Source organism: Phaseolus vulgaris, chromosome 1, assembly GCF_051622355.1.
Source record: "Phaseolus vulgaris cultivar YP4 chromosome 1, ASM5162235v1, whole genome shotgun sequence".
Taxonomy (NCBI): Eukaryota; Viridiplantae; Streptophyta; class Magnoliopsida; order Fabales; family Fabaceae; genus Phaseolus; species Phaseolus vulgaris.
Window position 1 is genome coordinate 13,140,160 of NC_143498.1, and position 11,993 is coordinate 13,152,152.

Consider the following 11,993-nt stretch of genomic DNA (forward strand, 5'->3'; position numbering starts at 1 on the left):
AGAATCTAAAGTAGTTGGTAGCTAAAACCTTAGTAGCTAATATTAGATACCAATTTAGAAATTAGTTTATAAATTTTTATTAATAATAGAAACTACTTTAGATACCAACAATTTTTTAGTTTACAATGTAGTATCTTAATTAGTCAATATAATGACTAACTATTTTGGTATCCAAAATCAATTTCTATTTAATGATTTTCTTGTAGTGTAACTGTTATTTTGTTTTTGTAATTCTTTTAGTAAGAAAAGGTGGAATGATGAACATAATTTTATTCACACTTAATAACTTTAATCATAGATTATTGGATTGTAATAATAAATAAATACATTATTTTAATTAAGATTCATATAATTGGCTTTATTTGTGCCTTAACTATTATTTTTGTTAATTTTTTATTTTTAGAGTAAACCGTCTGAAGGAAACGATTACCTTTGCGAATGAGCCAAATATCCAAAAGTCCAAGTTGCTTCTTTGAATCAAAATAGAAACAAATATTTGAGAGGATTTTATTCAAAGTATGAGAGGTTTTTCCCTCCTAAGTAGTGAAGATTTTCTCCACCTAAGTAGGAGCTAGATCTTCTCCAATATTTTCTCCACGATCTTCTCCACCAAAAGTGGTGCCTCCACCATGGAATTTGGATATGGTTGGTGGGTTGTGTCCTATTTAAGGAAAGTTAGGGAAATGCACAAAAGACACTAATATCTCTAAGTGCATAACCGCTTCCTCTGATTATTTTTCTGCATTTTTTCTTTGTATTTTTTTCTTCGCATGGAAGACTAAACCTTTTTGGTTGATTGCTTTGTAATTCCCCATTGAGTTATAGGGTTTTGATCAATAAAAGTTTCATTTTTCAATTCTCTATAGTAGTTGTTTTAATATTCTAATCTCCTGGAAAACTGATTTTTGTGAGGGGTCTTGAACACATAATTGAGAGTCTTCCTTATCTTATACTTTGATTTCTTAGTTAGTTCGCATTGTTCTAATTAATTTCTTATAGAGGAGATAAACATTTTCATGGAGTATATGCATGAAACAAAATGGGTATTGTGCATGAAGTGGGTACTGATTAAATCAGTAGACCCATGCTTTACTGGTGAGCTTCGGTTGAATCAGATTGACGCATGTTCAATTTGGTTTAACATTGTTTGAGGATTGAAAAAAGACTAATATTTAGAGAACCGGTAAAGAATTCAATGGTGGAAGAACTTGAGGATTAACTGCTTTTTAATTGATACTTTAATAATTTATTTTATGTTTATTGTTAAACAAATTAAAACCCCGTTTTTATATCTTTATTGTTATAGCTTTTTTGCTTGCAAATAGATTATGAACACTGATTTTCTTATTTTATTATTGGATTCGTTGAAAGACAATTAAGGGTCATATAATCACAATTATACTATCATTTCCTAACATTAGATGGTTTAACACTAGTTAAACTATTTACGCTAGAATTTAATTTAACAGAAAAAAAAACAAAAACTATTATGCACATATATATATATATATACCTATGTTTTCCTAGTTTTATTAAGGTTAATTAACCATTGGACCTTTTTTTTTTTGGAAATCATTTGGTGGGTAAAAGTCCATTTCATGTAATTTTATCCGAATTTTGCATATATGGGGTAATTTACTAAGAAAATTATGTAAATTTATAAATCTTGTAGGACGACTTCAAAAAATGAAGTTGCACTCTTATTTATTTTCAATTGAAGTTTCACTTTTATTTATTTTCATGTTGAAGTCTTCGAGATTCTTTTTTTTTAAATTTATTTAGAACTGATACTTAAAAACTCAATTTTATTTTTTATTTTAGGATGAAGTTGTACTTGTAAGAGTGACTAAATTTAGAAGTGATTTTTTAGTTAGATTTGAAATTTATTTTATTTTATTCTAGGATAAGCGTAAATGACATCATTCTTTTTATGTAAATTAAAAGTATAAAAAATTAAAATAAATTTTGGTTACATTAAAAGAAACTATTACAATGTGTTCATTAGAGTTATATTAGGGTGATTATCAAATCCATAAGAAAGAAATAGAACCAATTCCAAATCAGAAAAAAAAAATTAGTAGTAATTAGATTTGTTGATTATTATGTCAGATATCTGGCTCCATAATGAAATTTCATCTTATACATGAAAATCATTAATCTTAATTTGAAACTAAATGAAACTGAAATTAAAAATCTATATTTTAATTATAATGTGATAGAAGGTTCTCGGCAGTTTTAATTTTTTTTTTCATTGGTGCAGTGAACGCATGTTTCTAAGAATTAAGGCATGCTTCTAAAATCCCAAATAACAAAATGTTTGAGACCCTAACAAACTCTAAGACACTGGTGTATATAAATTGAAATTGAGAGCACGAGTAAACCATCACTCGAGGGAAAACCAAAAATGGCGCAACTTGGTTTCCCAGTCAAATTACAATCAATGTCATGCAAACTCTCTCACAATCACATTCACATTCACACTCGTAAATCCTCTTTCTTTTCTCACTCTCTCCCTCCCTTTCCCACTTTCACCACCAAACCCTCTCTCCATCTCCGACCTAACCACCACCCTTTATCCGCCTTTCGCCACCGTACTATCGCACCCTGCAACTGCAACAAATTAGGTACTTTCTCCGGTTAACTTGGATTCGGCGTTTTCTCAAACACCTTATCGTTTACTACGACTTCCAACTTCACGCCTCCTCAGTTGCTCTTCTCACCTCCTTCACTGCTTCTCTGTTAGATATCATCTCGCAATTGGAAGGGAAACCGAAGAAACGAGTCAACGGTATATTCTGGATCATTCTCCTCAACATTGGCGTTTTCGTCGCAGACCACTTTTTTCATGTAATTTTCTTGTTATCTTTATTTACTATTATCTCTTCTTTATTTCTCTTTTTTTTATCTGTATATTTTTTTAATTAAAGAAATACAATAAATTTCCATAGTTTTAGTGAATTAATTGTTATCTATTTTTTATCTTTCCATCCCACCGATCAGAAGACTTGCAAGAATCCAATTAACATGTTTTTTTTTTTTAACTTTACACATTGGAACAAGATTTTTTTCAAAAAATCATATACTTCAAGAAAACAAAATCTAAAACAAATGAGAAAGTAATTTGGCTTAAATAAAATACATGTTGACTCTTTCTTCTCCCTTAAATTTAAGAAGATGTACTATGGTGCTTTAAAGTGTTTTTATTATTCTATTATTATTTTGCACACTAATAGTGATAATTTAGCTGTTGTAGCAAAGGCGTCGTTTATAGATTAGCACATGTCAAATAAATTGACCAAGGTAGTGTGTTAAAGTGACGAAGTACTATCTTTGTCTGACAAATGCAGTTTTATAAACCAAAAAAAATAAAAAACTTAAAAGATCAAACTGGGCAATAAAATATATCGAGGAATCATATTTGTGTTTTGACTTTGCCAATATGAAATTACTTCACAATCTCTCTTTCTTTTTTCCGTTTTGGTCCCATTTCTTTGATCGCATTGAAAGAATGGGAGGAAGGAAAAATAAAAGTAATTGTGTTTCTGCACATTCTTGGGGTGTCAAATGGATGGAAATGAGAGGTAGAACAAGAAGAGAAAAGAGAGACAAGGAAGGTTAATAGATGATAGATGGAAGGTAGAATGGAAAAAGAAGACAGATTAAAAAAACTACGAATGTTAGAATCTATAAAAGGAAAATAGGAGATTTTTTAACAGGGTGTGAAACAAGTGACATTGCATAAACAGGGTTGTTTCAGTGTTTGTTGCATGATGTATGGTTTTATATCATTTCTGCAAGGTTAATGGGGCAAAGACTTTGTACTTGTACCACCCTCGGCCAGCTTGGTACCAGTTTGTCACAGCTACATTTTGTCATGCTAATTGGTGAGTGCCTTCCTCTCTCATTTCAGTTTTTCCCTGTTGTTATTTTTTTTTTTTTGGAAGAACATAATCTGGATCGAGTTTCTCAGATGCTTTTAATCAGAATTGGAGTTTTGCCTTAATATGTTTTGTAATAAAGGTTTCAATATAGGTTGATATAAGTTATCTAGGTGAAATTTTAATTATAAAATTAGACAACTACACTAAAAGCACTTAATGAACTGTATCTAAGTGTTTTTCCATTCTAAATTTGCGTTGTTCCAAATAAGGAAGCGTAAACACCTCAAAATAGTCTAATCATGTCTTATATGTCGGACACTTTGAGTACTCTTGGCTGCATTTTATGAATATATTATACTGTTATACTTTAAGCTTTAAGCTTTGATATGAATAAAGATGAGAGTATCACAATAGTTAGATGACTAGCAACATTTTTTATTTAAGCAATCATCACTTTTTTAAATTTGTTCTTGTTTGATCTATGACTGTGTTTTATATTCAATTTATTTTTCTATTTTTGTGTACTACTTTCTCACTATCTCATTTTACAATTGTTCAGGAAGCATCTTTCTAGCAACCTTTTCTTCTTGTACATTTTTGGTAAGGCTGTAGCATGATCACTTGTCTTTCTCGTAAGTGAGTTGTTATGGGATAGATGCTTGAGATGTTTTTATTTTGTTGTTTCCACAATAGGAAAGCTTGTTGAAGAAGAGGAAGGGAACCTTGCTTTGTGGCTTTCTTACATTCTTACTGGTGTAGGAGCAAACCTCGTTTCATGGTTGGTTTTACCTAGAAATACAGTTTCTGTTGGAGCTTCTGGTGCTGTTTTTGGGTTATTTACTATCAGTGTCCTTGTAAAGGTACCTGGAATTGGATTCTAGAGTTCATCTGTTTGCGGTATTTCTTCCAAGTTTTAACGGTCTAGCTTTTAATTAATACAGATGTCCTGGGACTGGAGGAAGATCCTTGAAGTGCTTATACTGGGTCAGTTTGTTATAGAGAAGGTGATTAGAGATATTGGAACTTAAGGTCTTGATGTTACTTTTTCAACATGCATCCACAATCATGTGCCATGCTACATAAATGGTTGAGTGATGATATATCATCGCTCTCCACTATAAACACCTAACTGACATTTTTCATTTCCGTCTGTTTCTTTTTTTTTATTGCATCATAATACCTATTATAGCCACTCCACTTTCTCTTTCTAGGTGTCAAATAGATAAAAGGTATCAATAATTCATGTTTGCATATGGTTTCCTATGCATGTGATGTTTTTTGGGGTTTTATCGCACTTCTCATTAATATTTGTCATTTCCTTTTGTCTCTTTTTTCATATTACATTATTACTTATTGATTATTTGGGTTCAAGTATAAGTTAAAATCCCGTATTGTACAGAAATGAACAAGTTTAGCAACGTATAAGTGAATAAAGCCCAAAATAGTTTAGCACAAGTTTTTAAGTTGAAAGTGATATTATGTTCTCTTATGAGGTTTGCTGTGGTCTATTGGTGAATATCACTTCGGTATTTCTCCCTTTAATTTTACACAAGTGGTATTAGAGTTGATGGTAAGTGATAATGTTGAGCATAGATATTACAGTGTGGTCATTTTCTGTTATATGTTTGCTCGTGGTCTGTTGGTGAAGATCTCCTTAATGTTTCTCCCCTCAAATTATCCAACAAGCGTTACACCCCCTTAAAGTGTGATGTCTTTTCTCACTAGGTGTCAAATAGATAAAAGGTGTCCTTCAATCATATTTGTAAATGGTTTCCTATTTGGACTCATTTGTTTTTTGGTTTATGCCAATCATTATTATCTATCAGTGCTCTGTATGATTGATCTGTTCTTTGTGTGTGCCTAGGTTATGGAAGCAGCCCAAGCTTCAACATCTTTATCAGGATTTAAAGGAGGCTATGCATTGCAAAGTGTAAATCACATTGCACATCTTTCTGGTGCTCTTGTTGGTGTGCTTTTGGTTTGGCTTCTTAGCAGAGTTCCTTCTGATGATTCTTCATACCAATAATCTACGCAGTTCAATAAAACAGGCCAAACTATACCTTAGCTAGACCAATATTTCAAAATCACAAATGTGACGTTTTGCTTCTTCTGCTACCGTTGATGCTGGGCGTTCAAATAACAGCAGTATCAATAGTAGGGGTGTCTTAAGAAGAACGCTTCACTATATAGGCTTTGTTGTTGCAGAAACCTTGGTATTGAGTTATGTTTAAACAAAAAGGTGATTGAATGTCTATGGAATTGTATATAGCGAGGAATAACGTTACTCGCATATGTTTTATGCTCATAATTTTTGCCATTTTATATTTTTAAGTAATCTCCACTAAAGTTCAGTACTCATTGTATATAATTGTGAATATGTAATATGAAATTAGGCATTTAGAAATATACTTAACCATAGTGTGGGGTTGTACTAATGTGTGTAATGATTTGGATAAATTGCTCTCTTAAGGTTTACACAAATCTCCCCCTAAATACTTTACATCACATTATTCCTTTTAATTATCTAAAAAATATGAACATTTTTAGTTTAAATCAAGTTTCTTGATTTAAAAAAATGCAACAAATTTCAAAGTTCATTTAAGTTAATCAATTTTTAAAAGTGCAACAATGTGACTTTTTCATACATTGATATTAATGTCATTGGCTTTATAAGTTATCACTGTGTTGTTTTTACTCCTAATTAGATAAAAGTAGAAAGCTTCACATTATTGTGTTTTAAAAAACTGAAGGAATTCATTGTACATTTCATTAATAAGATGAAATTGAATAAAATAAATAAATAAAAACTAAAAAAACCTAAGCCTTATGTTTTATATTTTACACTAATCCCTTCGTTATCTGTGAAACATTACTTCCTGATTTTATACTAATCTTAAATTATCCTTGTTAAAATATTGCAAAGATAGTAACGATGGGTATTAGAATTATTCTATATTTACCCTGTAAAAAAACTTACACCCATTATTAGCGAACGTCAAACCTACCAACCATAATTGCTCTTCGAGTTGAATATCAGTCAACAAAATTCTATTCAAGGCATTGCTGCTGAAAGTTCTTTTAGTGTGTTTTTGAAAATCAACCAAGAGAATTAGAATCCGCTCAACAAATTTCCACTTGCATGTATAAGTAGCTCACAACAAATTTCATTTCTCTTAAAAGGACAAAAAAACTAGATAAAGAAGTTGAGTGATTGCCTTAAACCTCAAGACCCACAAAGTCGATAAGTTTTGCCTTACGCCTTCATTTATGTCTTAGGGTTTTGTCTTTTCATTCTCATCACCTTTTCCCTTTCTTCTTGTTTTCCCTAGCAAGTTGTTTGGTCCATTGAATTAAGTACACTACCAAACTTAAGAAATTTGAATACAAAAGAGAAATGTGCATTTATAAACAACAATAACTCCAAAAATATCACAATACATTCGATCTCAAAAAAATAAATTTAGTAACTCTAACCCTAAGAAGATTCTCACGGAACACGAACTTAACCAAGTGGTTAAGTAAGTGTGAAGGTTCACTTCGTAAGGGCAAAGAGAAAAGGACAATTAAGATGGTGTGGATGATGCAAAGACGGAAATTAAAGAGCATAAAATGAAGCAAGTAATGAAGAAGATGACCGAATGGAAAAAGACACAAACAAGAACATAATAATGAAGAAAGTAAAAGGCGAAATGGAAAGGAATGGAAAAGATGTGATGAAGAAAGCTTATGGAGATTGGGAAAGATGAACACGCCACTTGGAGAGTGGGAAACTCCAAGATAAGTGAGGAAGAGCCGTCATTTGAAATGCTCACACACTCAAGATAAGACCCAAAACATTTAGGAGACAACACCCACTAATCACTCAAGCAGAGTTTCTTAACTATATTCAAAATCTAGGTTCAAAATACATGAGGCAAGACACCATATTTATAGGAAGGGGTGTCTTGGTGGGCAAGATGGGTGAAGGGTAGAAATGGCAAGGGAGAGGAGCTGCCTAGGGTGTTCAGCATGGTCAAAACCGCACCTTTGGGCATAGCTTTAGAAGGTAGGTTAAAAACCCTAATTCTAGGTGCCTTGTCTTGAAAAAGTGGGTTTGGTACAAGCCCATTTCGCTAAGTACACTCCCTTTTATGCTATGTGAACCTACTCTAGCCTATTTTGTTATTTGGACCCCAAAGTGAGTCCAAATTATTATACAAACATGTTTTTGTCTTTTAAGAAGACCAAAAGAAAGAACAGTTGATGTTCTGGTGTATGCCAAGTTCTTTTTCTAGTGAGGTTCGTCTGATATTTGGTGGGGCCTTGACTTGATTGCTGAGATGACTGCTTACGGTGTGAATTGTCTCTTGAGTCCTTGGTCATCTTCTTAGCTACTTGGATTGTATCATAACTAAAAGTTCAAACTCGCCCAAACAAGTAATAACTTGCCTAGGTGAGAAGTAACTTAGCCCAAGTCAACTAGGTTAAATATGAGGCGTGATGCATAACCCTAGACATCATTGGGAATAGAAAGATATAGAAAACCCTAGAGGAGGCAGCCGTCAAGGAGAAACATCATGGATGTTCTTTTATTGCTTTCCATGCTTGTAATGGCCAACATGAGTGGCTAATTCTTCCCTCAAATCCTTAGATATGATTGGAAAGTATTTCTAATAATCTAACCTAAAAGATAATACTTAACATATTTAAAATGTCAATTGTTTTATAACATTTGTTCGTAATGATAAGGAATTTTATAAATATGTGAGAAATCGATATTTATGAGACTCTCTTAAAAATTTTGTATGTGAGGAGTCGATATAAATGAATTTTATATGTGCATCAATATCAATCAATACTGAATATTATAATCTGTTGTAAAAATACAGATGAGTGAGAAGGATGAACCGCAATCCCAATTTTTCCAATTAAATCAAACAATCTCTTACTTTGCCTTATTTACATTCTTGCAAATTCAAACAACAAATTCCCAACAAACTTTTACATATTGTTTTCTATTTAGTGAATATTATATTTGAGAATTTAATTGTTTCTTGTGAGTTAGATATCCGTCCTTATGGACAAATTTATTACTTTTGACACGATACACTTGCCATAAAATAGTCGTCATCTACTATTACACAAATTGAATGGGATTTTTCCAAAGGCCTTTTCCCAAACAACAAAGAAGTAAAATTAACACAAATACACAAAGGTTCCATGACACAATGAAAAGAAATTACATGAGCTATGTAGCTCAAAATTGTTCTTCTTTTTTGTTTGTCAACTCCTCTCCAAAGTGTTTAGTCTTCTTTCTTCAATCTTCACTTGTTTATCCCCTCTACGTGAGCACTTATTTTTTGATCTTTTCCATAATTCAACAATAAAAATTTAGTTTCAGCTCAACAAGACCAAAACTCCACAATTGAATTCACCTTAAGATGCCAACAAGTAAAATCAACAAGTTCAATTTAATTTTATAAACTCAAATGGATTAAAATTGACAAACCGCAAAGAGTAATTTTAAGGACTCAATGCAAGAAATTAAAGCCACAAAAATAGTAGGCACTCAAATTTGGAAACCTAAAAAAAGCACTAGAGTAGATTGCAAACAACAAAAACAAGACTAGAGAAGTTCTTGCAGTTATACTTCCAGGAATTATGTAAATTTTTCTAAATCAAATTTTATTCCCAAATTTTAGCCACAAATTTCTAACAAAGTAGGTATTCCACTCACAAAATTTCAGCTAAAAATATGCACTGAGTTAATTGCAAAAAATAAAAAACCGAGAGTAATTTCAGAGTATCGCTCGAGCTTTTTCAACACTCAACATCTAGGCTTTTACAATTTATCATTTATTTTCCACTTTGTTTTTGGATGTGCCTTTTTAGTAGAAGATCATTAACACATTGAAGCTCTCAAATATAAAATTTCATGTAATTTGGATGTTATTTAGCTCACAATAATGTTTTCAATTCAGTGTAAAATTCTAACAAGAAGCAAAAAGAAGGAAACCTATGGAATTGAAAGAATAGTATGATATACTCAAGACATAATGGAAACCTAACTTTAAAGAACTTGTCAATGATCTAATAATAAGCTAAGAAACTCAAATTCAGAAATGGAAAAGCATACAAAGGCAAGACTAAACAATCAAATTATTGAATACTTTGTGCAGACTAAACAATCAAGAAACTAAAATAAAAGAAAGTACTACTAGAAGTTTGCAACATATATGCAATGAACATGACTTGGAAACATGGATTAGATTTAAAACTCAAATTAAAAACGCCGAAACAGATATTGAAATGAATAAAAAAGAATCAAAGACTCAATAAAAACAAAAGCACATATAGCATAAGTATGAAACCTAAAACACATGTTTGGATGGTTCAAGATATAATAGATGATTTTAACCTGTTAGCAACACTATGAATACATAATATTTGGTGAAATGAACTCAAAAAAAATTCAAGACATGTAAAACAATATGAAGACAACACAAAAAAACTAAGAAGGAAACAAAGGTGAAGAACATTTAGCTTGAACCAAAACCTTGTTTTAGATACAAAATGATGCAAACTCGATCTTGAATCCTTGCTTGTTTTGAAGTTTATAATTTTGAATGGATTCTATAGAGGCGATGTGAAAGCTTTATGGAGGTATATGTCAAATTAGAAAGGTGAATTTGAGTTGTGGAAATAGGGGTTTAAAAGAGGTCATACCAACTTCTAAAGAGTCCTAGGCTAGACACAAATTGATGTTAGCATAGAGTGAACTTGAGTCAAGTGAGACAAAATTTTGGCATAAATTTCTTACTCAATTCAAGTTGAATTTACAAGAGACCTAACACATTTAGTTATAGTGCCAATGACAGCCAAGGTACATATTTTAACTCTAAAAACTTTCCACTCCTGTTCTCGTTAGTTGACCTTGGTTGGATTGGATGGAGAGCTCTGTTTCTGGTCTGTCTCCTCTTGGTGCACTGGAACAACGCTACGCTGGGACAGAGGGGGCTCTACCTATTGATCACACTCCGACGATCAAGTCAGTGAGAGCATACAAAATAATAATCAGTTTCAGTCTCAAGTATTCAGAAACAACATACCTTTCCCGGGGGTCTCAAGCCCCTTTTATAGTTATCCCTTTAACAACTTTCACTCACGAGAATATAATCTCAACTAAAAGCATATATAACAGAAAAATATTTTGTCTACGAACACCTTTACTTACAGTGCTAACAACAAAAGAGAATCTCGTGCACCTTTATTTACGGGTGCTTGCTACTTAATTAACAATTTTATTAGCATATATATTCAATTAACAACTTATATATTTATTAATATATATTCAACTAACAACTTTATATTCACATATATATATTTAACTAACGTATGCATTATAATAACTTATGACCAAACTTAATATTTTTTGTTCTTTAATTATTCTTTACCGAGCTTACCATTAAAACTAGGTCGAGCCTATAACCTGCCTTTTGGATCCAAAGCCGAGCTGACCATAGCAAAATGCTTGGACCAAGGTCCCGAGCATTCTTGCCCAACTCCCATCTGACAAATGACTTCTTCTCATTGGAGCAAATCCTCTCAAATTAGAGGTTGACAAATGACCATTCTTCATTGATAGAAAATCCTTTCTAGTAAGGAGATGACATGTGGATCTTCGTGTCTTTATTGCCTATACTTAGGTGGATTCCTCTTGCTTCCTATACCATGCTTACTATTTACACTCTCTCTTCCTATTTACACTCTACTCTACTTAGACCAAATACATGATCCATGAAAATTAATTAAAAAATAAGTTTAAATAAAACCTACATTACTCTGTACATATTTTCAATACTAGAAAAATAAAAAGACTTTCCAAAATGGGAGAACAATTTATATATATAGTAATATAGAGAACAAAACTCAAGTGATTTTAAAATAATAATTAAAAAAATCTATAATAATATATGATAGGAATTTTCTAAATTAATGTGCACAAATAATTTGTTTATTTAACTCTAAATAATATTTTAAAGTCACAATATAAAATTCAAATGATGAATATCAATGTAAAAATAATAAAAAAGAAATTAAAAATAATGGAGAAAAGAATAAAAACAAAAATTA

At 31.5% G+C, this 11,993-nt stretch overlaps 1 protein-coding gene across 1 annotated transcript; it reads left to right on the forward strand.

Moving 5' to 3' along the window:
- The first annotated feature begins 2,308 nt into the window (after positions 1–2,308).
- LOC137813582 (Rhomboid-related intramembrane serine protease family protein) lies at positions 2,309–6,212 on the forward strand. The gene is made up of 7 exons (XM_068615922.1): positions 2,309–2,624; positions 2,744–2,847; positions 3,799–3,884; positions 4,441–4,481; positions 4,575–4,741; positions 4,823–4,885; positions 5,746–6,212. Exons 1-7 carry the CDS (start codon positions 2,405–2,407, stop codon positions 5,905–5,907), a joined length of 843 nt encoding a protein of 280 aa, XP_068472023.1. The 5' UTR covers positions 2,309–2,404; the 3' UTR covers positions 5,908–6,212.
- The last annotated feature ends 5,781 nt before the right edge of the window (positions 6,213–11,993 follow it).